Source organism: Diceros bicornis, chromosome 18, assembly GCF_020826845.1.
Source record: "Diceros bicornis minor isolate mBicDic1 chromosome 18, mDicBic1.mat.cur, whole genome shotgun sequence".
Lineage (NCBI taxonomy): Eukaryota > Metazoa > Chordata > Mammalia > Perissodactyla > Rhinocerotidae > Diceros > Diceros bicornis.
In genome coordinates, this window is record NC_080757.1 from 55,485,350 (window position 1) to 55,510,969 (window position 25,620).

Below are 25,620 nucleotides of genomic sequence, written 5' to 3' on the forward strand. Positions count from 1 at the left end.
AACACTAGCTGTTGTAACAAACAACCCCAAACATCTCAGTGGCTAAACACAATATGGGTTTATTTCTTGCTCACATCACACTCTGACATGGGTCAGGTGGCCCTCCTCCAAGTGGTGACTCGAGGATTCAGGCTCCTTCCGTCCTCTGATGCCTGCATCTCCAACACAGGCCACCACGATTGCCATGGGAGTGGAAGAGACAGCACGGAAAGGTAGTTTTAGCTCCAGGTCTGGAAGTGGTACACGTCACTTCCATCCACATCCCATTGCCAGAACTCAGGCATATAGCCCCAACCTAACCACAGGCAGACTTGGAATTGTAGCCTTCCTATGTGCCCAGGAAGAGGAAGTAGTATGAATGACCATATAGCTGTCTCTGCCCCACAGCCAGCTGCACTGTGAGCTTCCTGAGGGCACCGACCCTGCACACACCCTCCTCATGTTTCCCTGAACCTCCTCCATGATCTCTAACCTGCCTGCTCCCAACACATACTCACACACCCATCACACCCAGCACAGTGCCTCGCACCCAGTCAGTGCTCAATACTGACGCTGATGGACAGACAGTGCATGTCAAAACAGCTGCCCAAAGGAGAAGGTGATGAGGCTTGGCAGAGATAGGTCCTTCCCGTTCTTTGGACAACACCACTTCCCTGGGGTCCCGCACAGTGTGTAGCACATAGTAGGTTTTCAGTAAACATTTGTTGAAGAAATGAATAGATGAATTCATGGAAAGATTAGGAAAACAGGCTCAAGAGAATGGAAGGAAGAGATAAAAGGTTTTAAAAAAACATTAGCTAGCAGAGAAGACTCCAGTCCACACCTGAGACAGGTGAGCCCTCCTCCCAGGCCCCCACGGACTGGGTGCCCAAGGACCCACTCAGGCAACAATGGCTGGGGATGGGGCGTTAGCCGATGTTGAGTTGGGCCTATCTGGGACCTCCGGAGCTCCCCACCCTGGGGCAGCGAGGATTCTTCCCTTTTGCAATTCAGATCTTTGTTTGCTGGGGTTCACTGGGTTAATTATTGTTGTGGTTGGGGTGGGGTGGGAAGGGGCCCTGCCCTGGCCCCAGGGCCTGGAGGGGGATCTGAGAGGCAGGGATGGTTTGGAGACCAGAGGGCTGGCACTGGGAGGCTGGGGGCACAGGGTAGATTAGAAAGGCACCTGTACCACCAGTGTAACCATTTCTAGGCTCTAAGGCTAGGTGGCTGGTCTTTAACCTTCCTTATCTTCCACTCATTTGAGTCAACCCCTAAACCATCAAAGCCCGGTGAGGTCCGGCTCCATGAGGCTGGTGGCATTATTCACAGGGGTGGGGCTGAGTGAGCTGGGGGAGAAGTGGCCTGGCCTCTGGCTCAGATCGTGGTCAGCTGAGAGTGGGACTGGCACCCCGAGCTCCCTGAGCTCCAGAGGGGCAGGGACACATCAACGGGGTGTCCCAGCATCAGCCTCACCTCCAAGGACCCTGCCACGTGCCTGCTACAGCTACCTCAGCCTCCGTCACACCTCTCCAGGCTGCCAGCCATTCTGCAGGGACAAAGCCAGGTTGGTGATGGCCCAGTGGGGCTGATGAGGGAGTGAGACAGGTGAGGAAAAGGGGGCCAGCCTTGAGCTGGTGGGGACACTGCTGAGGCCCAGTCTATCTCTCCAAGCTTCACAGCAAGTTAGGTCCTTGAAAACCCAAGGCTGGAGCTGTTAGCAACACAGACTCCTGACTGGTGAGGTTTTTCCAAGGGTCACCTGGTCCCTCCCCCTGCATCAGGTCAACACCACAGTCCAATGTGTGTGAGTGACTCTGGAGTGTGAATTAGCCTGAAGGGTGTGTGCTGGGCCTGGTGGGGCCAGTGCCAGGGCTGGAAGGGGAGTGAAGGCCGCAATTCTTGCACAGTGTGGAGGAAGCCAAGAACAGTGTTTAGAGCAGGGCTCCGGACTCAGACACACCCAGGTTCCAGTCCTTGCTGTGTGACCTTAGGTAAGTCGCTTGACCTCTCTGAGCCTCAGTTTTCTAAGAGGGTGATTTGGAGTGGATGAGGGTGATACTACCTACCTTACTGGTCTCTGAAGAGTGTAATAAGATAATTTCTGTGCTATGGATATCAACGGACCACCATAAGGCAAGTGCTCATGGTAGATATAGTTATCATTAATGCCATCTCTTGTGCTGTGGTAATTCTAATGTTTTTGTTATGTTGAATATTGATAATTATTTAAATCTAACACATAATTGGTATCAATAATGATAGTGGAAAAATGGTTTCAATTTCCAGCAAGGAAAGGGCCTAAATACGCTCATTCCATTTCCTTCTCTTTGCCCATGATTTCCACGTGTGTGTGTGTGTAGAGGGCTGGGGTTCGGGGACGTGATGACTCCTGCCACGTCTGCTCTGTGATAGTGCAAAGGTTGTGCAGAGGTGTGGTGACCATGGAAAGGGGAGTCTGGGGACAACCTGGCACGTCAGCTCTCTCTGCTGCTAGCTCAGGGGTGCCCAGGCCTGGCTGATGCCCACTGAGCCCTCCCCCATCCCCAAATTCCTGTCCCCCAGGTCCCTGGGCCAGTCCTCCACTTACCGCATGTCAAGGCCTGAGCTAAGTGCTTTACATAAAGCTTATCCTCCCAACTGGCCTACAAGGTGGGGTATAATTATTCCCACTTACAGATGGAGACACTGAGGCTTGGAAAGCCAAACTAGTCTTCCCAGCAAGTGGCAGTGTCCAAACTGGTCACTCCGACCCAGAGGAAGGGCCCCCCGCCAGGTCCCTTGGTGCCCTGGCTACCCAAAAAAGTAGATTTGCCTCTACCGCATCCGGTGCCTTCTGGGCTCTTGGTCCTCCCCCTACTGCCACCCTCTCCCCTGGGGCTCTGACCCCCAACAAGCCAGTCACCCAGAGAGACATTGGAGGAAGCTTCGTGGGATCGCCCAGTCCAGGGTGAGGGATGGGGTGAGGGGAGGTGGGTGGAGCTTCAAACTTCCAGTCTAAAGGAGCTGGGACCTTAAAAATAGATAATTGGTGGGAGGAAGAGTCTAAAAACAGACTCTAGACGAAGTCACGGAGCCCTCTGTGAGCACACGTGCACACACACGTGTGCACACACCCATCCTGGGAAACTTGGAGGCCCCGAAGCAAAGATAAATGAGCAAAACCACAGAGACACACAAACACACTCAGCTCACAAGTAAACACCACCTTCCAGGACAGCTCTGGGTCCACCATGTCCACCTCACGCTTGCACAGATCCGTGTCAGGGTACACACACACACACACAGAGGCACACATGTGCACGCAGGCAGAGAGCAGTCAGTGGTCTGTCTGGAGACTGAGCAGGAGGGAAGTAAACAGGGATGGAAGAAGAGGAGGAGGCAGCAAGTCCCGCCTGTCCCCTGTCCCACCTCCCCAAGTCCTGCCGGCCAAGCCCCTGTTCTGACCCGGGGAGCCCCTGAGCCACCCTTGCACCAGGTAAGAGCCCAAGGAGGTGGCCCAGTGAGTGGGGGGGGGGGGGCGGGGGGAGGGGCTGCCATTGAAAGAGCCAGAGTTTGGGGTTCAAATGCCACAGCCCTGACCCTTCTGCACTCAGAGCCTTGGAGAAATGACTTAACCTGGCTGAGCCCTGGTTTCCTTACCTGTGAGGCGGGGCAATGATGCTATTCTCATGGGTCTGCTGTGCCTGGTACATGGAAGGTGATAGATACATGTTCTGAGAAGGCAGCTGCAGTGTGCAGCAGTGCGAATGGACCAGACTAAACCTCCTGGCTTATGCACTTGCTAGCAGGTCATTTGGCCCCCTGAACCTCAGTTGCTGCATCTATAAAATGGGGCTAGTAAATAATGCCTTCCTGCCCATGCCCACTTCAGATGGCTGTTGTGAGACTTGACAAGACAATGCTGTGGGGGTAGTTGATTGGGTGGGGTAGAGAGAGCCCCTGTGGGGCAGTGAAGGCGAGGGTCAGGGGCTGGACTCAGCTGGCAAATGCTGCTGCCCCCACCCCCTCTCCTCCCTGAGAAAGCCCCCTCCCCCCACACCAGGGCTCCCACTGGCTACTGTTCAGGATCCAGTGGAGCCACTTCCCAGGTGTGAGAGGGTCCTGCAGCCCCCAGAACACTTGCCCATGCAGACACCCCCTCACCCTGGGCCCATGGAATACAGAAGCCAGAGTGAGTGAGGGTGGAAACAGGGCCCATGATTCACAGCTTCATGGGGCTTTCCAGGGCCCACCACACTGGCATGCCCCGACAGCCTTTCTCTAAAGACCAGACATTGGCAGCTCTGAATGGACTTGCCAGAAGTTTCCCAACCTCAGGCTCCAAATCCCACTGGGTAGTCATTCAGCAATAGAAACTCAGAGAGAGCTCGCTGCCCTCAACCTTCTTAGAGGAAATGGGGCGATGAGAGGCAGCCAGTTCAGGGTGCAGCTATGGAGAGTCAGCTCTTACTGGTGGTGTGACCCGAGCAACAACCTAGTGTCCTCGAGTCTCGGTTTTCTCCTCTGTCAAATGGGTTTAATGGTCCCCTGTCATTATTAAATGAGACTGTCATGAGGATTCATTGAAATCACAGACATAAAGAGCTGACATACAGCAGGCGCTCAATAATGATCACCATCATGAGACACGGCACAGCCAGGAGCCAGCATGTCTGGGTTTAAGCTTTAGCTCCACCACCTCCCAGCATTGTGAGCTCGGGCACGTTTTATAGACATCTCTGTGCCTCAGTTTCCTCATTTGAGAAACAGGACTAACAACAGTGCTGGAGACTAGGTGAGTAACACACCTGAAGTGCCCGGGCCACATTAGGTGTTGCTACTACTCTTGATGGGAGGCAGCACCTGGTGTGGAGACGTGGGCTGCACGCCTGCTAGGACCCCGGTGCATCACGTGTTCCACCAGTTAAGTCTCACAATAGCCCCATCAGGAGGGCAACTTGATATCCACTTTGCAGAAGAAGAAACACAGACCTGACTGGACCAAGGGCACTGCTATGTGGTGGCAGGTCTGGGATTTGAACCCAGGTCTTCAGAGGCTGTGCTTCCTCTGTAGGTGAGGCATCACCTCAGTGGTTTTCACACTGGGTTCCAAGGAACCCTCAGGTTCCCTGGAGGCGCCTCAGGGACTGCTAGGGTGCTAGGTGTGGGATGGGAAAAGGAGGGGCCTCGAAGGAGAGGCTGGGCTACAGGGTTCCTGTTCAAGCTGAGACAGGGACTGGGACGGAGATGGGGAGAGGATCAGGGAGCCTGAACATGTGGGGAGACAAAGACTGAGAGAGAGACACTAAAAGAAAGCCTTTCCTCTACTCACAACGCTTCTGACACCAAATGTGTGGGGTTTTTCCCCCACACCAACAACCAAATTCTCCAACTCTCCGGACACCAGCCAGGTGTCCTGTAATTTAACTCAGTTCTGACACTGACTACCCCGAGTTCACGTCAGACTCCACAGGTCTCAGGGCTCGGTCCCACAAGACGCCCTCATTTAGGTGCAGGTCTCAAGTCCCGGGTCCCCAGGCTACCTGCACTTCTGTCCAACTTGGCTACAAATTCGGGGGTTCCCACAACCTGCCACTTCAGGTTCCATAATTTGCTAGAACAGCTCACAGAGCTCGGGAAAGCACTTTACCGACACTTGCCCATTTGTTAGGAAGCATGTTATAAAGGGTGCTCATTAACAGCCAGAGGCAGAGACACCCGCGGTCCAAGAGGGTCCCCAGTGCAGGAACTTCGGTCTCCAACTCCACCCTCTCAGCACGTGGACGCATTCACCAGCTCAGAAGCTCTCTGAACCCTGTAGTTTAGGGTCTTTTATGGAGCCTTCATCACATAGGCGTGAGGGATTATTAACTCAATATCCAGCCTCTCTCCCTCCCCAGAGGATGGGGGCTGGGGCTGACAGTTCTAAGCTTCTAATCAAGGCTTGGTCTTTCCGGCGAGCAGCTCCCAACATGAAGCTATCCAGAAGCCAACCAAGAGTTGTTTCATTAGAACAAAAGCTGCTCCTATCACCCAGGAAATTCCAGGGGACTTAGGAGCTCTGTGAAAGATGCTCCTGTCACCTCCATCACTCAGGAAATTACAAGGGTTTTAGGAGCTCTGTGTCAGGAACCAGGAGCAGTTACCAAATCTATGTTTATACGTGAAAGATGCCAAGAGAGACTGAGACCCAGAAAGACGAGGCGACAAAAAGAGAGGGAGAGAGAGTGACCAGGAGTCCCAGCATTACAGGGAGAAATGGGGCAAGGAGAGACGGAGAGACAGGAAGACAGAAAGGGAGACAAGCAGACTCTGGTTGGGATGAAATGCTTCTGCAGGCTTGCTCCCCCATCTCAGCAGGCTCAAGACATGAAGCTTTCACCCTCCCAAACAGCCCCCCAGTCTCCTACCCAGTGACCCCATGACCCGACCTACTCTCTCTCTGCCCAGCCTCCCAGGGCAGGTGGGTCAGACCATGTGCCTGGGCTGCTGAAGCTGCCAGCATGCCCTACCCCACCTCAGGCTGAGTCTGGCACCTGCCCGGGACCAGGTATGCCCAGGTCAAGGGGATTCAAGATCAAAGACAACCCCCAGCAAAGGTTACAAGTGCTTGGGGGCCAATATGGCACTGTGGCGAGCCATGCGGGTTTCAGTACCACGGACATGTCCGTCCACCTGATAGCTCTGTGACCTTGGGCAAGTCATATCACTGCTCTGACTGTTTTCCCACCTGTAAAACGGCGATAATAATAATAATATAGTCCTTGTTTTATCGGGTTGTGGTTTTATTGTGAGGGTTAAACGTATGTAAAGTGCTTAACCTAAGCACCTGACACCCTGTAAGCTCTCAGTAATTGACAGTAAAACTTGAGGGCTCACCTCTTGGGACGGAGGTGGCCAAGGGAACCCAGCTGAGGGAGCCTGAACTTTTCTCTTTTTTTTTTGTTTTGTTTTGTTTTGTGAGGAAGATCAGCCGAGAGCTAAAATCTGTGCTAATCCTCCTCTTTTTTTTTTTTTTTTTGCTGAGGAAGACCAGCTCTGATCTAACATCTATTGCCAATCCTCCTCCTTTTTTTTTTTTTTGCCCCAAAGCCCCAGTAGATAGTTGTATGTCATAGTTGCACATCCTTCTAGTTGCTGTATGTGGGATGCAGCCTCAGCACGGCCGGAGAAGCGGTGCGTCGGTGCGCGCCCAGGATCTGAACCCGGGCCGCCAGTAGCAGAGCGTGCGCACTTAACCGCTAAGCCACAGGGCTGGCCCTGAACTTTTCTTAACTTACTGGGACCTGAGGAACTTCACAAAACCTCTCTGATACTCAATCTCTTCATCCATGGAGTGGGGCTAACACCCCTCACTTGCCCACCTCATGAGAGGAGGAAAGCTTTTGATAAACTCTGAAGGTCAGATAGTGGCATAATGGGGGCCCAGGCCAATGGGTCTGCGACTCCCCCTCCAGAAAAGATGCCCAGCTCCTTGGGCACCCCAGGAACACCACTGGATGGTGGCCCACCGTTGGCTAGTTGACCATTCCTTAGCCACTGGCTGGATTGTCAACACCCCCTACTGGTCAGATGAAGATGGCCCCCCAGTGCTGTTTCCAGGAGCCAGTGTGCTGCTGGGGTGGGGGCTCACCCTCACTGGGGAGTTGGAAAAGCAGGACTGCTCCCTGGGACTGCCCAGGACTCACCTACTGGGTGGCCAGAGCCACAAATGCAATGAGCACCCCACGGGCCTGTCTCCGGCCACCCATAACCACGATCATTATTAACTGATGTGTACTGATTATCTGGCAGTGTGCTAAGTGCTTTACATACGTTATCATTTCACCCTCCTAATGACCTATAGGGTTAACACTGCTAGTATAATAAATCATAATACCTATTTTACAGATGAGGAAACAGACTCAGAGAGGCTGGGTAACTTACCCAAGGCTACACAGCTGGGAAGGAGCAGGGCCAGTTTTGCTGCCCAAATCTGGCTGTCTCCTGAGTCCTGCCACCTCCTGTATGACCCAGGCTTGTCTCAGAGAAGGTGACACAGGCGTGCGCTGGGAGGACAGGGGTGTCGTGCTGTCCAGACTGGTCTAACATGGGAACAGGAGGCAGCTGGCACCAGGGAGGGCATCAGGAGACCTAGTGCTACTTTGCCCACTTGGCTGCTCTGTGACCTTCGGTCAGCCCCGTGCCCTCTGGCCTCAGTTATCTCATCTGTAAAATGAGAATGTTGGTCCACATGCCCCAAGGCCCTTCCTGCCTCTGATTCATTCCACCACCATCTCCATCAAATTGCTAGTGCCATTTATGATGCAACTTCACAGCAGTCTAACTGAAGCTTCTTAACCTGGGGTCCCTGGACCTCTCGGCCTCCATGAGCTGCCCGGAATTATAAGCAAAATCGCTCATAATGGGTGTGTGTGGGCCCCGTATGCATTTTTCCAGGCAAAGTGTCAACATTACCAGATTCTAATCCCCAAAGGCTAAGAACCATTGATTATTCTAACCTTTTAGAATTGCCCTAGTCTCGATCTAAATTTTTAGGGGAATGAGTTGAGAAAGCTGAGTCCCTACCCTGTAAAATTCTTCCCTTCGCTGTGTTTAAAGTCCCCTCAGGCTTCCTGCAGCGGCACCTGCTCCTGCACCCCAGGCTTCCACCCTGCAGCCACACTGACCCCTGGAGACTCCCGCCCCCAGTGCTTCCAGTTAAGTCTCTGCCTCTGTGCTGAAGCTCCCATCCGCTGTGTTGTCATGGCGAGTCCTCACCCCCATGTCCTTCCCCGGACCAGCGGCGCCAGGACTGGCTGGTCTTTCGTGAGGTAGGTGCAGTGACCAGGATGCCAGTAGGGGTCGCAGGGTAGACGAACCCCATGGAGCGTCCGAGGGCAGAATCTCGCATCTTGTTGGCCCCCTTGGCAGCCTGGGGGTGAGGAAAGTGTGGCAGCAGTCAGGAGGCCCGTGTTCTGGGTCTGGACCTTCCTCTCGGCGGGCCTCAGTTTTTCCATCTGTAAAGTGGAGGGAGGTGGCCCAGAACCCCTAGATGGTTGCTAGGCAACTTCCCTGCACTGAGGTCCTGTGGACCTTTCTGACTAACACTGGAGGGAGGAAGCTGTCTTGAACTCCTTTTGGCCGAAGCACTTGGCCCAGCATCCTTAGAGAATGAAACAAAACGACCCCGGGGCCCTTTCCCAGACTTGACTGAGAAAACAGAGCCCATTGTCCTGCAGCTTAAGGGAAAGCCTTACCCCTGGGAGAAAGGAGGGTTCTAAATAAGGCTGCCCCAAGAGCTGTCTGAGTGGTGAGAGAAATGGAGACCCCACTGGGGGTCTCCCAGGGGTGGGCCGGGGCCTTGAGATCAGGGTCATGGGGCCCGGGTGATGGGTGGCAGCCTCCTGGGGTACAGCTTCTGCTCATGTCTGGAGAAGCCCAAGCAGGCCCCAGTGGGAAGGGGGAAAGCGTCGTCCTGTCCTCAGCAGCTGCATGCCGTGGGGACAGGACTGGAGCCTGGACCACCCTCTTCGCTCAGCTGCTGGAGGCTTTCCTGTCCCAGTTCTTCTGAATCCTCCCTCCCCATCGGCTCCACATTCTGTGCCCAGAGAGAGCAGAGTGAAGGCCCAGGGATGATGGAAGGCCCTGCAGAGATGCATGGGGGTGGGGGGGCACACCCAACCAGCCATCCCAGGACCCCCTCCAAGGAACAGGACCAAATCCTCATAGGTACAAAGACTCTCCCCTCTCCCACTCCCACCCTCTTGCTCTCTTCACCCCACCACCAAATGATTACAAAACAAGACGCAGGCATAACAACGATGCAGGACGTTCTCTACAAAAGTTATAATAAGCTTGCGGCGGGGGTGGGGCATTGTACAGTGGTGGGAATCTTGGAGCCCGCCCCACCCCAGCACAGGGAGAACCAGGAGGAGCTGAGGCAGTACATGAACAGGGAACAGCAGAGAAAGGGCAGCACATGGGGCTCCAAGAAGGTCGAATCGGCACTTGTTGGGGGGCCCCAGGCCCAGACCTGGACAACAGAGAGGACAAGGTGGGCGCAGGGTGGTGTGGCAGGCCACCAAGCCCTCAGAGTGGGTACAGGGACCGCCTCCATCACCCCCCAGCTCTGGGCATGTGTGTGGAAGGGGGCCCACATACACAGACACACCAGAGGGAGGCCTGTGGCAATCTTTGGGGGTTTTCTTTCCTCTGCCCCTCACCAAGGAGGCCCAGCAAGGAGCTGGGAGCTGTGGCAGTGTTCTCAGTGGGAGCTGATGGGGGTCCACTACTGACAGAGGAGGAAGGGCACATCTGCGTGGGGGTATGTATGTGTGCAGGCTCCTGAGTTACTCGCCCACATCTGTGATCTCTGTCTGACGGGAGAGCTCTGAGGACACATGTCTGAGGCTGGCCTCTCCCCTGGTCTCACCACCATCACAGAGCAAGGACACATGCTGAGCTCTTGCTCACCCACTATCCATGCTGAACCATTCAGTGCCCACCTCTTCCAGACCTCAAGAGAAATCCACCAACCAACCCCAACACAGATACACATACACAGAGCCCTGGGGATCTGGGGACAACCTGCAGTTTAGACTGTCCACATCCTCAGGCTCGCCCAGTATCCACCTGGCAGGACTTGCCTATAGTAGGCTGGACACAGCCACGCCTGGTCTCCACCCGTCTCTCTCCACCCGTCTCGGGCCTGGGAGACTCTGAGGCGTTGGCAGATGCCTTCTCCAGCCCAGAGCACGCCTGCCGGGCCTGGGGGCCATAATACTGCAGCCAGTTGCTCTAGCACCTTGCATCTATTGCCCTGACCCTCTAGGGTCCTGGGGAGGGCCAGCTGCACAGCAGAGTAGGGGGAGGGTAGAAGAGGACAGGGTGGGGAGGGCAGAGTCAGGGTGAGGAGGGCAGATTCAGGCTGGGTCCCGCCCCCAAGGTGAGCCCAGAAGGGCACCAATCACCCCCACCCCAGCACAGCCTGGCACTCCAACTCCCAGGCATGGCCAGTGGGAGAAGGAAAAGGGGGCTGGCCGTGCTCAGGGCAGGGGTGGGGACTAAAGTCAGGGCATTTGGCAGAAGAGTCTAGTGGCGAACCTCCCCTCTGAGGTGTATGGGCAGAGGGGAAGCAGCCCAAACTCTTCCCTTCACAAAAATGTAGGAAATGAGCAAGTCTCCAGTCTGAGCACACAACAGGATCCTCAGAGGAGGGGTGGGAAGAGACAATGGCCCCCGGGACAGGCTGTGCCGGTGTATGTGTGCCACATACACACTCTCATCAGCTCTAATGGGCACATCGTCTAGTCCCCAAGGCCCCAGGGCCCTGCCCTTCCTCTGGGGCTGGCCTTCCGTGAATGCACATGTCCTTTAGGGCCACTGAGATGGGAGTGGCTCAGGGGCTTCAAGACCCCTCAGAATTGATGTTCCAGGACACTCTCTTGTCCTGCAGGGTGCCTCCAGGCCACATCTTCTGCTGCAGGGTGTGGACAGGCTTTCAAGGGAGACAACCCATGTGGTCCTTGCTCCTGGGGAGGGGCTGGAGGGCTGCAGAGCTGGCGACTGTGAGGACCTCATGGCCCCACTGTGGGTTGTGGCAACTTGCAATTCATTTTGGTCCGGGGAGAGGAACCCCTGGTTATCTGCGGAGAAAAAGACAAAAACAGACCTCAGATAAAAAGGCCTTCAAGACATTATTTTAAACCAGGCCCGTTTTGACAACTGACCTTCTCTAGGTAGGGTGATGGTCAGTGATGGGGATACTGGCCTAGGGGTGCCCTCCCCATCCCCCAAACTCTTATCCAGACTGCCTCCCCACACCCACCCCTGCCTGGCCATGCAGGGTAAAGGCCATCAATACCAAAAGGGGGCGGCAGCATTTGCTGGGCTTGTGGGATGCCCTGAGGGAGGGTCAGGGCAAGGATGGGCCAACAGCACAGCCAGTGTGGCAAGAGCCTTGAGCTTCCCACAATGCGTTCTTAAAAGTGACAACTCTGGGGGCCAGCCCAGTGGCATAGCGGTTACGTGCACGCAGTCTGCTGCTGGCAGCCCGGGTTTGGATCCCGGGCGTGCACCAATGCACCGCTTGTCAGGCCATGCTGTGGCGGCGTCTCACGTAAAGTGAAAGAAGATGGGCACATATGTTAGCCCAGGGCCAGTCTTCCTCAGCAAAAAAGAGGAGGATTGGCACTGGATGTTAGCCCAGGGCCAATCTTCCTCAGCAAAAAGAGGAAGACTGGCACGGATGTTAGCTCAGGGCTGATCTTCCTCACAAAAAGAAAGACAAAAAGTGACAACTCTGCCCTCCAAGGCCACTATAGGCCCTGTTGAGAGTATTTGCTCATGTTCCTGGTTACAGGGTTCAGAGACCAGCAGCTAAAATATCTGCCTTGAGGGCTTGGGCAACTGGGGAGACAGCTGGCTGCCACACCCCCCATACCATGGAAGTCACCTTGTCCCCAGGCTCTAGAGGCACTCAGACCAGGGATCCAGCCCAGCTCTGCACAGAGCAGCAGGACCTTGGGTGAGCTACTCTAACCTCAGAACCTCCACTTGCTCACCTGTAAAATGGGGACGATACAGCCCCTGCACATGAAAATTGGGGAGGATTAAATGAGAGGACACGAGCAAGGGCATCTCTGGTACCCGAGAGCTGGGAGGGCTCAAAACATCCTGGCTGTGATTACTGCTATGACTGTATCTCACCCACACTAAAACACCTATTTTTCCACATTTTGATATCGCCAAAATCGAGTAGCATTTTACATTAGCAATGTAAACTGGCAGCTTCTTTTTCCCACCTGGGGGTAAATAAAATAAGTGGGGCCTCTGGTAATTGATGGCGACTTAGATTTTATGAAATACGGTATGATCCCCCCTCCCACTCCTGAAAAGGCAGATCCCCACCCCACCCCCCACCCCCTTGCCCCTGCCCCAGGGCCTTCCAACCCCTATCTTCCCATCCCCCCCCAGGCTCTGGGGACTCACAACTCTGTGTCCTCCAGGGCGGGCGGCCGCTCCAGCGCCTGTCTCCGCCTCCGCACGGCCCCCATGATCTTCTTGCGGGGCCCCAGAGGGACGCTGATGCTGCGGAGGTCGAGGTCGGAGCACAGCATCAGCGCCTCGAGGTCGATCTTCTCCTGCCGCAGGAGAGCGGCGAAGTCCTCCATGTGCAGGGAGGCCAGGAAGGTCTCCAGCGGGCTTGTCTCGGGCTCCAGGTCCTCATCCAGGCCCAAGTCCAGCTCGTCCCAGGGCAGCTCCTCCCCGCAGCTGCGGTCCTGCAGGCTGTTGGCACTGCCCAGGCTGTCGTCGTCCAGGCTGGGGGAGCTCTGCAGCCGACCCCGCGGCGTGCCCGCGCCGTCCACCGCCGCGTCCTCGCGGCCCAGCCCGTGCAGCCCGCTGCTCAAGTAGTTCCTGCGGAACACCATGGTGCCCAGGCCGGGGCGTGTAAACAGGGAGTCGTGGCCTGAGTCGGTGCTGACCTCCGAGTGGGCAGGTTCGACCGCCAGTGTGGCACGGGAGACGCTGTCCTCGTCGGACAGGAACATGTCCCGGAGCGGGGAGCGGCCCCACTCCTTGGGGTTGGCGTAGGTGCCCTGGCGCACGAACATCACGTCGCTGCCCAGCTGCAGCCCCGAGAGCGAGCGCACGCTCTTGCGACCGTCCTCGGAGATCTTGAAGGTGCCCTCGCCGCCCTGCTTGCGCCGCTCCAGCTTCCGCTGGATCTTGGTTTTGCCCCTGGCCGTGCCGTGCAGCGTGGCCTGCGAGTAGGGCAGCTGGCTGCCCAGCGCCAGATGCTGCAGCCGGCGGCTCAGGGAGCTGGACGTGAGGCTGGAGAAGCTGAGCGTGTCCGACCGCTCGGCCAGCTCGCGCCGGTAGCGCCGCTCCATGCGCTCGTGGTGTTTGCGCTGCATCTTGGCGCACTCGCGGATGCGCCGCTCCGCCTCGCGGAAGGCCTTGTCCTTCAGCTTGCCCACCAGCTTGGGGTTGAGGCTGCTCTGCTTGGCCGCGATGGAGTCCAGGTAGCGCACGCACTCCATGTGGCCCTTCATGGCGGCCATGTCCAGCGGCGTGTGGTAGTCGTTGTCCAGGCACCAGATGTTGGCCCCGAAGGACACCAGGAAGGAGAGGCAGTGCAGGTGGCCATTGGAAGCTGCCAGGTGCAGGGGAGTGTTGCCCCAGATGTCACACCTGTCCGGGTCACCCCTGCAGGGAGGACACGCGGGGAGAGGTGATGAGCCTTCGCAAGCTCGGGCAGGCAGTTGGCAGTGGCAGCAGGGGTGGGGAGCTCCCAGCCTGGTTGAGCTTCCCACAGGCACACCAGAGGGAGCCGAGGGCCTGAGACCCCTCCTCTGACCCCGGGACACACGCAGCCCTGAGCCACGAGACGGACCTAGAGTGAGCCCTGGGGAAAAATGGCCCCGGGCACGCAGGGGGTGGGGCGACAGAGAAGGCGGGGCAAGGGCGGGGCCTTCCCCAAGAGAACTGAGGGCTGGGAATGTCAGGGGATAAATATTTGATGCCCAGAGAGAAAGGAGTGAATTATTCATGGAGCCCAGCGGGGAGCTGGCCCAGAGAGGTGGTGGGCTAGGGCCGAGTCTGGGTCTCTAGGCAGGCGTGGTGGTGAGTGTGGCTACGTGTGCAGGAGTGACTGTAAAAGAGGATGAGAGGGTGGTGTATGCTGGACCTGAGCCCTGGGTGAGTGTGTGTGAGGGTATGTGCCTGCGTGTCAGTGGGCACTGCCATGTCTGCAGGGAGCAGGGCCAGGCCTGGCAAGGCCGTGTGTGAGAGCAGGTGTCGGGTCTTGGCCTGGGCGAGGAGGGGAGTGTGGTGGCAGCCAGGACTGGTGGAGAGGAGGAGGGAAGTCTGAAACCTGGGCCCAGCCACCTTCCCCTCCTGGGGCTGCCCCATCTTTGGGAGCCCTGTGAGGCAGGCATGCTTGGGCCTGTCCAGTGGACCCACCCAGCCCCTCCAACACCCTCCCCAGCAGACTGTGCCCCCCTTGAGCATGCTCTGCTGGCTCCTCCAAGCTCTCCCCTCCCTCAGGGGCCTAGCTCAGTGCCTCTGCCCAGCGCTAATGAGGCCATGAGGCCACCCCGCAGGGCTGGAGGAAGAATCACCCCCTTGTCTCAACAGCTCCCCCCACAACCCCCTTTTCTCTTCCTCTACTGGTCGCTAAATCCAGCAGGACAACGTAGGAGGGAGCTACTCAGCATCTGACCCACACCCCATCAAACACCAACCCTTGCCCTCTGTAGGAGGTGGGGGATTTGGTGGTCCAAGGGGGCATCCTCTTCCCCTCCTCCGATGAATCTCTCTGAAGGGGCACAGAATGGCACGATCACTATGTGCCCTCTTGGCATGGGTAGGGGCCCGTCTTGGCCTCTTGGAACATGGCTCACCTGCCTGGTCTTAGGGGCTGCTCCCACCTGCTGCTGGAGGGAGGGCAAGGGGGGTCCCCACCCACCACATGCTCCGGCCACAGGCCAGCGCCTGGCACCAGGGCCAGCTGGGCCCCTTCCCCTCCACCATGATTTCCCAGGGCCTGAGATGTTCATATTAACCCTCCTGGGACATCTCTTCCCCTCCTTTTCCCTGTCCAGGCCACCCTGGTGTCCAGTTCAACCAGATTTCTCTTCATAAAACTGCTGGGGCTGGGGGAGTTGTGCACAGTGTCATTCAGCCCCGGGAAGCCCATTTTAGCGGCCCTGGACCCTGCATTCCTCAACTGCTACCTCCAAACCCCTTCCCTGGCCCTGACACCTGGACTCTACCCACTCCTCCCCCCAGACAACTCCAAAGGGAGGGTGTGGGAGCCTGCAGTAGGGGAGAGGCACAGAGGGAGTTAATGGGATGGCTGAACCCAGTGACATTTGGTACTGTGGACATACCCATCAATCCCAGGAATGAGCGGGGAGAGAGCTGTGTGAGAGGCAGCCTGTGGGGAGGGGTGGGTGCTGGCTGGGAGAGCACTTTGACCCCCAGGCTGCTGGCTGGGCAGTGAAGAGCCTCTCCTTTCCTAGCCCCACTCTGGCTGCAGATCCTCACTCTGCTCCTCACTCTTGCTTCCAGGTGCCCCTCACCGTGGAGACCTCTCCCACCTTCCCCTCACTCTGCAGCCCACCGGCAATCATGGATCCCCAAATCCCAGTCCCTCCTCTCCCAGCCCCACATCCAGGTCACCAGTGTCACCGCCTCAGCTTGTGTGCCCCTCCCACGACTGCCAAGCTCCAAGGTCCCATCTTAGGGTCTGTCTGTAGGGAAGAGGGCGGCTGGTGGGTTGGAGGGAGATGCCGTGGGGGTCGGGGCCTGGAGCCACCCAGAGACTCTCTTCCCTCTCCCCTGCTGGGCTTGGTGGGGGCAATGGGGGGGGGTACTCACCCACGGCTCACGATGAGGCGCAGCGACTCCAGGTTGCCGTGGTAGGCAGCCCAGAGTGTCGGGGTCATGCCATCCTCGTCGGGGGCGTTCAGCTCCTTCCTGGTGGCCTCTTTGAGGAGCTCCAGGTAGCCGTCCCGGGCCGCCCGGTGGTACTGGTCATTCATGGCTCCTGACTTGGACGGGGAGAGCAGGGGGCTCGGGGAAATGCCCCCCGCGGGGGAGATCGGCGGGGTTAGAGCTGAGGCATGGGGTTGGGGAGGGGCCCGGTCGGGGGCCGGGGCGGCCAGCCCCTGCTGCCGCTGAAAGACGATGCAGAGCTCCACAGCCGCCGCTAATAGGACATCTGAGCTGTTCACCCAGCGGGCGGGGGCGGCGGGGGCGGGGGGAATCTCCTGCTGCCCAGGGAGCCGCCCCCGGGCTGCCCCTGGGTCCTAAACTCCCTGTTCCCAAGCGCACAGAGATGACCCCCTCGAGGCCTCTCTCTCTCTCCAAAAGTGCCCACCCCAGCGCCCCGCCCCATGAGGGCCAGTCTGAAGACAGTCCAGGGTGGGCCCCGGCGCTGCGGTTCCCGATGTCTCCACTGGTCAAGGGAACGGGCCAAGGGCTGGAGAGGGGTGTCTGAGGGCAGTCCTTACCGGCAGTAAGGACCCGTAAGGACCAGTGAGGCCCCAGCAAGGACCCCTGACGGTGGGCCTAAGAGGGATATGAGGACTGAACGCCAGACAGCGAGTAGGACGCGGCTGTCCTGGCGGCCACCTGCTCGCGCAGGGTGGGCAAGCCGCGCTCCAGCAGGGGGCGCAAGAAGACCGGGAGCGGACTCGGCGCGCCGCTTGGGAACTTCGTACCCAAGCCCACCTTAGCAGCGTCCAGCGGAGCAGAGGACAGGGGGGAGGGATAGAGAAAGAGGGAACTTCGGTCACTGTGAGAGAGCCGGGGAAAGGGGCACTAGGGTTCCCGATCTTGGGGCAGCAACAGAGGAGCACAAAGGTATAGGACGCTCCGGGGCTGAGAGCGCGTCGGGCGCCGGCGAGCCCTTGGGGTGTCTATTGAGCATTAGCTCTCGGGGCTCTGGGCGGATTGGATCGCGGGAAGCCAGGGCGTGGTGGGCGCTGGGGTAGGGTGCCCTCTGGGTGCCGCAGTGCGGGGCCGCGCCCGAGCCTGGCCGCGCTAGGTGACGGGGCGGCGAGGGAGGGGGCGCCTCTTAACGGGTAAATATAAATCTCACCTTATCTGGCTCCCGCCCGCTCTTCCCTAAATTCAGCTCGGAGAAAAGATGGATCATGTGAGTGGGACTGAGAGGTTTATGGAGCTGGGCTCCCGCGGCTGTAAATCACCCTGCCCTCCCCGGTATAAAGCGCCTGTCCAGCCCGGCGTGGGAGAGAGGAGACGCTTGCCGCCCTCTGACCTCCAGCTCAGCGCGGGCTCCCGGCCTAGTCAGGTGGGTGCCCCGGGCCAGACGGCGGACAGGTCGGGGTATTGGGGACCTTGGACGGGGTCCGACGGGGCTGCCGCCGCTTCTCCTATTCTCCCGTCGGGGGCAAGACCCGCATGGTGGCTTTTCTCTTCCCTTTCAGCGCTTCCTCCACCCCCCGCAGCCCCCTCCCTCCGAGTTAGGAACTCCCCGTCCCCAAATCTAGGGAGAAGACCCCGAAGGCTGACCTGGGGTCCTGTCCACTCCTCCTCCACAGTGACCTCGCCAACCTCCTCCAGTCGCCACTGCCATGTCCGAGGAGCCGGCCACGGGCCCCGAGGAGAGCCCGCCGGCGCCGCGGGCAGGGCCCCGCGAGGTGTGGAAGAAGGGCGGCCGCCTGCTGTCGGTGCTGCTGGCCGTGAACGTGCTGCTCCTCGCCTGCACGCTCATCAGCGGCGGTGCCTTCAACAAGGTGGCAGTGTATGACACCGACGTGTTCGCGCTGCTCACCACCATGATGCTGCTGGCCATGCTCTGGATTCTCTTCTATGTCTTCCGCACCGTGCGCTGCCCCGACGCCGTCCCCTACCGGGACGCGCACGCCGGCCCCATCTGGCTCCGAGGTGCCCGGGGAGGTGGGGGCGGAGGTGGGGTGAACCAGGCAGGGAGCTGGAGGCTGGAACTCTTAGATGATTGAATTGCTAAGTGCAAGTCAAAGTAGAGAGGTGAGAAGTCGCCTACCACCCCACCCGACTCCGGAGGACTATGTGGCTGAGGGTGAGGTGGGCTGCAGTTGGAGAAGAGGAAGGGAGAGAGTTTTGGAGGAGGGATAAAGAGAGGGATGGAGGGGAACTTCTTTGCCCTGTCTAAAGACTGAAAAAGGGTGGTATGAGAGAGCCTTTGATGGAGAGCTGAAAACAGATGACAGCCAGGCTGAAAAAGCCCATCTAGGGCCCTTCCCTTTATCTGTTCAGCCCCAAAGAGATGGGGGCTCAATAGGACATCCATTCATCCACCCACTGAATCATATACTCCTCTTTTCATCCACCAATTCATCTTTCAATCCATCCATTCACCCATCCACCTATCCATCCATCCGCCTATCCATTCATCCATCATCCACCTATCCATCCATCCATCCATGGGTCCACTCATCCTCCCACCTACCCCATTCATCCATTCATCCCCCATCCACCCATCTAGCCATCCATTCTCAGATCTATAGGCCTCCTCCTGTCTCTCTGATTCACCCCGCAACCCTCATTCCCAGGTGGGCTGGTGCTGTTTGGGATCTGCACTCTCATCATGGATGTCTTCAAGACCGGCTACTACTCTAGTTTCTTTGAGTGCCAGTCGGCCATCAAGATCCTCCACCCTCTCATCCAGGCTGTGTTTGTCATCATCCAGGTGGGTGGGAAGAGTGTCCTTGAGTGCTTTGGAAAGGTGGCAACAGCTGGCATGGGCTCAGGAGACCTGAGCTCCCCTCCTCTTCTACCCCAAGCAAACAAACAAAGTGGGGATAGGACTATAGTGTCGATCATGTGAGTCCATAAATCCGGAAGCACTTGGTAATAGTAATATCCAAATGAGAGCTCCCACTTAGGGGCCCTGCGATTTCATTTCAACCTTAGCAGTGCCAGTAGTTAACACCTAGGAGGTGTGAGTTGTGTGTCTGCCCTGTCTCCTAGAACCTGGCCTGCCCTCCCGGGGCGCCAGGGCATTAGAGGGCATTAGTCTCAGCCCCAGGCATGGCTGTGGGCACAGCCGGTTTGGCCTCACCCATGGCCCCTATGTATTTGTTTAGGACATAGGGTATCCAGTACCTGGGATTTTTCAAACAAGTTCAAATATGTTTTTTTTCCATCTGTTGCATAAATAACACTGAAAGATCCTCTGATGGAGCTGAGGCAGGACTGATCTTACATAGGACCGGGACAGACCTCAGCCCTGTATCATGACCAGAATGACCACATGTATAGTTCCCTCTCCTGAGATATCACCCCTGCTGCCAGGTTTCCACAACTCAACACATCTATGACTTTGGTTTTAATCTCAAATTTTATGGGTTTGAAGAATACTCAGACAAAATGAAAATATAAATATTCCCACATCAACAAATATCATAGCAAGGATTTGTTGGTGGCCAGATGAGAGTGAGGCCTTGCAGGGCAGCAGAGGATGAAGATGTTGCCAAAGAGAGGTGAGGAGTCACCAGAGATTATTTCTACCTTGGACAAGACCAAGCCTGAGGCTGGCCATGCTCCCAGGAACAAATAACTAGGCAATCAAAACTCTTGACTGCCACTCCACAAAAAACAAAAAGCACCAAGACCAGAGAGTTTACAGGTGACACTTTGCCGACTTTTAAAAAACAGAGTACTATTTTATACGAATTATTCCATAGAATAGAAAGAGAGAAAACTTGCCATTTCATTTTGTAAAGCTCAGATAACCTTGATAATTTAGTATGAGGAGTCTTGAGTTAGAACACAATGCCGGGCATGGACATGGGCCCTCCGGAGTTTCGCCTGTCTGCAGAGTAAGTGACCTCACCATTGTCTCTCAACACAGACTTACTTTCTCTGGGTCTCCGCTAAAGACTGTATTCACATCCACCTGGATCTGACCCGGTGAGTGCCTGTTCCACAGCTCCATGTCCGTGATGCCACTGCTCACCCTGCACGAGAGATGAGGGCGGGGGTCCTCTTTTTGCCCTCTGGGTGAGGTTTCAGCCAAGACTCCCTTGTTTTGTCAACCTGATTTCCACCACCCCGTGCTGTGTGTGTGTTGTGTGTGTGTGCCCACATACACCTGCATGTGCTTTGATGGGATGGCTCGTGTAGTGCACTATACGTCCTTTCCTCTAGGAGAGGGAGCAGCAGCAGCCTGAGCCCCTGGACACCACCTGGTATCCAGGATGGCATCCCAGCCAGGCTAAGTGTTCCTTCCAAACTCAGCTTCCCTGTGCACACAGGGCCCGACTGCTTTCTTGCATCTCAACACCGTCCTCCAGTATAGCTCCCCAATTCTCCACCTTGCCAGGGACCCAAGATAAGCCGGACTCTCACTGGCCTCTTTGCTCTCCCTCCTCAAACAGGTGTGGTCTCATGTTCACACTCGCCACCAATCTGGCCATCTGGATGGCAGCCGTGGTGGATGAATCTGTGCACCAGGCCCATTCCTCCACCAGTTCTGCCAGCAACACCAGCCACACCCACCTCGCTTCTGACCGTGAGTCCTCACTTGGGATTGATCTTGGCCCCATGACTCCCGGGCCTCAGGCTGGGTGCTCTGTGGATTTGTAGAGTCAGTCTCCTGTGCCCTCACAAGAGAGGAAAGCCTCCTCCTGCTCCAGGCTCTGATTCTGAAGAAATTTAGGTGTAGGTGACCCAGGAGGAAGAGTATCGGGGGCGTCATCTCATCCTGAGGATGCAGCCTTGGTTCCACTGTCCAGGTCTCCATCCCACACCCCGTCCCGGAAGGGACTTGGGCTCCAGGATGAAAGGGCAAGGATGATCAAGGTGGAGAGAGGGGAAGGGAGGCAGCATGGTGGCTCGATGGTGGAAGCATGGGATCAGACAGGAAAGCCTGGCAAGCAGAAGCTAGAAATAATAATCATGATGACAATAGTGACAATTTATTGAGCTCTATGTGTCAGGCGCTGTGCTAAGTGTCTTAAACACTCTATCTTACTTAACCCTCACAACTTCCCTATGAGATGTGTACTATTTATATTCTCATTTTACACATGAAAAAACTAAGGCAGAGAGAGGTTGAGTAGTTTGCCCAAGGTTACAGAGCTTGAAATTGGAGAACTAGAATCCATCTTTGCTTTTAACCAATATGCCATACTGAGGAAGAATGGGGTCCACAGTCCCCCTGGTCCTAGTTTTCTGGACTTCTCTAGGGCCCCCCACTAGCTAGGACCAGACTAGATGACTAAGTCCATCTGGACTTGGTCTGAAGACACACACACCCCCAGTATGGGCGAGTCCTGGAACGGAAAGCATGAGCCCAGCCCTCTGGGAGACCCCAGCCCAGCAGGACTGATAAAGGGTCCCCTTGCACACACAGAAGGTCTCTGAGGATGGTTGAAACCAACCTGGGGAGGCGGACAACTTAACCTGCTGGGGCCACAGAGGTGCAGAGGGGCATGCTGGAGCAGTACCTGCCCCAGGGTTGGGAGTTAGGTCATTTGCGTTAGCTCTGCCATTATAAGACACTTTACCTCATTGAGCCTCAGTTTCTTCATCTGCAAAACCTCAGTTTCTTCATCTGCAAAACCAGCTGGGATAGTCTGTGGATCAAAAGAGATGTTTGCCAAGGTCCAAGGCAACCCACAAAGTGCACTCTGGTGCAGGACAAGATTCCCATCAGTGTGGTGTGAACTGAAGTGACAGGAGGCCATGGTTGAGACCTCAGCAGCAGCCGCTTTCTGGGCTGAGTCAGATGCTGGGGAGAGCTGCGAGGAAGCTTGAATTTTCAGGGGTTCCCAAGAGGGCTGCCTTCTGTCAGGACCAGAGCCTCACCTATCTCCAGGAGCCTGAGGTCATTACTGGGAGGAGGGATGGGGAGTGTTTTCCTGAAGGAATGGAATGAGATGAAGTGGGCAGTGCTGCGGTTCAGATTTTTTTTTTATGGCTATTGTTGTTTTTACTGGCTATTGTTTACCCACGTGTCCCACAATCTCTGGCATACAGTAGATGCTCAGTAAAAACTTATGGCATGGATGAATGTGCCAGGCCTGTGTAGGCAAATGGGATACAGTGATGAATAGGGCAGACAGAGACCGTGCCCTTACAAAGGTCACAGTCTAGGGTTGAGGTTCTTCAGATGGGGCACCTCCAAGAAGGCGAGAGGGCAGTGCAGCTCTGTGCCTCTCTCTCCACAGCAGAGCGTGCGGACGGCCACGTTGGAGGAGACTGCTCCTGCGACACGGCCGTCTGCCAGATCTTCCAGCAGGGCTACTTCTACCTGTATCCCTTCAACATCGAGTACAGCCTCTTTGCCTCCACCATGCTCTATGTCATGTGGAAGAATGTGGGCAGGCTGCTGGCCTCCTCTACCCATGGCCACAGCCACACCCCATCCCGGCTCGGCCTCTTCCGGGAGACCTTTATTGCCGGCCCAGTCCTGGGCCTGATGCTCTTCATAGTAGGGCTGGCCGTCTTCATTATCTATGAGGTCCAAGTGAGTGGGGAGGAGGGCCGCACCCAGCAGGCCCTGGTCATGTACTACAGCTTCAACATCGTCTGTCTGGGGCTCATGACCTTGGTCAGCCTGAGTGGCTCAATCATCTACCGTTTTGACCGCCGGGCCATGGACCACCATAAGAACCCCACGCGCACCCTGGATGTGGCCCTGCTGATGGGTGCCGCCCTGGGCCAGTACGCCATCTCCTACTACTCCATCGTGGCCGTGGTAGCAGGCTCGCCCAGGGACCTGCTGGGGGCGCTCAACTTAGCCTATGCTCTGCTCATGATTGCCCAGCACATCTTCCAGAATGTGTTCATCATCGAGAGCCTCCACCGGGGCCCGCCTGGGGCCGATTCTCATGATACGCCCCCCAAGGAGCCCTGCCACGGCCTCACCTTTGCCAACCTGGATGCCCTCCACACCTTGCCCTCCTGCCCACCCACCCCCAGGTTGGCTGGCTCCAGCCCAGCAGGCCCTCCAGAAGCAGTGGCCATCATCTCGGCCCCCAAGGGCCACTGGAGAAGCCGGTGCCTGAAGGACATTTCTCTTTTTCTCCTGCTCTGCAACATCATTGTGAGTAACTGGGGGGAGATGGGAGTGGGCTGGCAGGAAGAGAAGGCCAAGGAAAGGTGCTCTTTCAGGTTTATTCACTTGGTTTTCTCTGTCTTGCCCAGCCCACTCGAGAATCTTACAGCTCTCTAGGAAAGGAGCAAGTTCAGAGAGGGTCAGGTACAGCCCCCGAGCAAAGAGCATCTCAGGGCACACAGAGAGAGTGAAATCCCAGCGTTCTGGCATCTAGGCAGTGGATGGAGCTTGAGGGGTCCCAGGGAATGCTGACATGGGGGCTGGGCGGAGGTGAGAGGGAGCTGTGAGAGCTGATGTGGAGGGCAGGGGCCCTCACCCCCGGTGGGAGGTGTGACAGCTCCTGGGAACTTGTGACCAGCCTGCTTCTTAGAATAATTGGAGCAGCACCAGGAAGCAGCAGAGACCAGCTCACCAGTAAGTGTGAGTGGTCTGTTAGCAGAGTAGAGCGGTGGGCTGGCAGGGAAGGGGAGCAGCCACAGCAGCGGCCCCCTCCCCGTGATTCAGCAAAGCCCCTTAAAAGAGAAACTCCTCTGTATAGCAACAGACTTCATCCAACATAGACCTGGCCTTCTGCCCAGGCCCGGCCTACAGCCTGGGAGTCACCTTTGGGGAGGCTGTTTTTGCTTCAGGTATCAGGAGTCCTGGATCAACTGCAACTCCTTCTTTTTATAGGACAGAAACAGGCTCAGAGAGGGGCTGTGATGTGCCCAAGGATGCAGTTAATTAGGGGTGGGGAGGGTGAGGCTAGCCTATAGCCTTTTTTCTTTGCCCACACCCCACACCGGAACCTTTTGAGCTCGTAGCCAGAGATGAAGCAGGATTCCAGTTCAACCTCCTGCCAGACCTGGGAGGGGAAAGGGAGTGGGAGTGGAGCTGGAGAGAGAAGCTCAGAGAGGGCTGGGGTGGGGTAAGCTTCTGGCTGGATTCTGACCCCCCGCCCTGGGCTTGTCTGATTCAACCACCACCCTGCATATGTCTCTCTAGGAGAGAGCTGCCGATTTAACCATTTGTACCAAATTCTCATGTCATCTGTTGAAACCTCTTCTCCCCTCCCCCATCCCACAAGTGGGCCGTACTAACAGGGTGGGAGATACCATCACAGGGGAGCCCTAGCCTGGGGGTGGGCAAGTTCAGTTAGGCACAATTCCCTAGCTCCTTAGTGAGTGCCAAGCCCCACCCAAGATGCTGTAAGTTCCCATTCAGCAACATGCAGCCCTCGCTGTCCACCAAACGAGAGAGCTGGAACCCCCATCCTGTCGCTCTCCAGCGAGGCCAATGGGAATGTCCCCCAGGTGCTAGTCTGGGCCAGGTGCTGATGCGCCCCCTCCCCCCACAGCTGTGGATCATGCCTGCCTTTGGAGCCCGCCCTCACTTCAGCAACACCGTAGAGGTGGACTTCTACGGCTACTCCCTCTGGGCAGCCGTCGTCAACATCTGCCTGCCTTTCGGCATCTTCTACCGCATGCATGCTGTCTCCAGCCTGCTGGAAGTCTACGTGCTGTCCTGAAGCCCCCAACAGAGACACGGGGCAGCCCTCAGCTCATGTGCACACCCAGAGACGCTCGGGAATGATCCCCAGGCTGGCAGTGACTGCGCCACATTACCACCCTTTCCCCGCTGGCCCCAGAGTGAAATTTTCACAAAAGTTATTTTTCCAGGATGAGTTTTTAAATCACCAACAGGACACACCCATCCACCCCAACATGACCCTGAGGCCTCGGGCGACCGAGGGAGGAAGTCCTCTCCCTCAGCACTTCTAGGACCAGGCAAGATCTGGAAGTGTCCATGGCTCCGGCTCCACCCCTGATCCCAGCCCTGTGGCCTGGCCAGTGCTGCTGCCTGGAGCTGGGAACCAATAAAGCTGCAGTTCGCCCCCTGTCCCCCACTTCTTGTCTCAGCCGCCCCATCTGAGATGATCACAGGAGAGGATCTTGGGAGTTGGAGCTAGAAGGGTCCTTGGAGATTTTCAGGCTCAAGCCTTTTGGTGGGTGAGCCAAGTCTGAGTTACAGACCAATTATAGACTAGTGCCTGGGTGGCTGGGAGGGGCCGGGCAGAGTACCCAGGCTGCCACCTTCCTCTTCCCTTTATCCTCAAGTGACAA

At 56.8% G+C, this 25,620-nt stretch overlaps 2 protein-coding genes across 3 annotated transcripts; one reads left to right on the forward strand and one right to left on the reverse strand.

The window, feature by feature from the left end:
- Nucleotides 1–10,852: 10,852 nt before the first annotated feature.
- USH1G (USH1 protein network component sans) lies at nt 10,853–16,604 on the reverse strand. 2 transcript variants are annotated; one of them, XM_058561563.1, is made up of 3 exons: nt 16,327–16,598; nt 12,934–14,151; nt 10,853–11,588 (listed from the first exon to the last, which is right to left on the reverse strand). In XM_058561563.1, the coding sequence occupies exons 1-3, from the start codon at nt 16,488–16,490 to the stop codon at nt 11,585–11,587; spliced, it is 1,386 nt and encodes a 461-aa protein (XP_058417546.1). In that variant the 5' UTR covers nt 16,491–16,598; the 3' UTR covers nt 10,853–11,584. The 2 variants fall into 2 exon arrangements, with proteins under 2 accessions (XP_058417546.1, XP_058417548.1); XM_058561565.1 differs by lacking the exon at nt 10,853–11,588 and having other exon boundaries at nt 12,930–14,151; nt 16,327–16,604.
- Nucleotides 16,605–18,043: 1,439 nt separating this feature from the next.
- OTOP2 (otopetrin 2) lies at nt 18,044–25,280 on the forward strand. Its single transcript, XM_058561561.1, has 6 exons — nt 18,044–18,360; nt 19,008–19,144; nt 20,309–20,367; nt 20,835–20,968; nt 22,632–23,506; nt 24,855–25,280. Exons 1-6 carry the CDS (start codon nt 18,048–18,050, stop codon nt 25,023–25,025), a joined length of 1,689 nt encoding a protein of 562 aa, XP_058417544.1. The 5' UTR covers nt 18,044–18,047; the 3' UTR covers nt 25,026–25,280.
- Nucleotides 25,281–25,620: the final 340 nt, after the last annotated feature.

Excerpts from the sequence above, each read along its gene's own strand:
- OTOP2 (XM_058561561.1), top strand. The coding sequence starts at position 18,048 with ATGTCCGAGGAGCCGGCCACGGGCCCCGAGGAGAGCCCGCCGGCGCCG. Across the intron at positions 19,145-20,308 it reads CTGTGTTTGTCATCATCCAG|ACTTACTTTCTCTGGGTCTC; the intron begins GTGGGTGGGAAG and ends CTCTCAACACAG. Across the intron at positions 23,507-24,854 it reads TCCTGCTCTGCAACATCATT|CTGTGGATCATGCCTGCCTT; the intron begins GTGAGTAACTGG and ends CTCCCCCCACAG.
- USH1G (XM_058561563.1), bottom strand. The coding sequence starts at position 16,490 with ATGAATGACCAGTACCACCGGGCGGCCCGGGACGGCTACCTGGAGCTC. Across the intron at positions 14,152-16,326 it reads CGCCTCATCGTGAGCCGTGG|GGGTGACCCGGACAGGTGTG; the intron begins GTGAGTACCCCC and ends TCCTCCCTGCAG.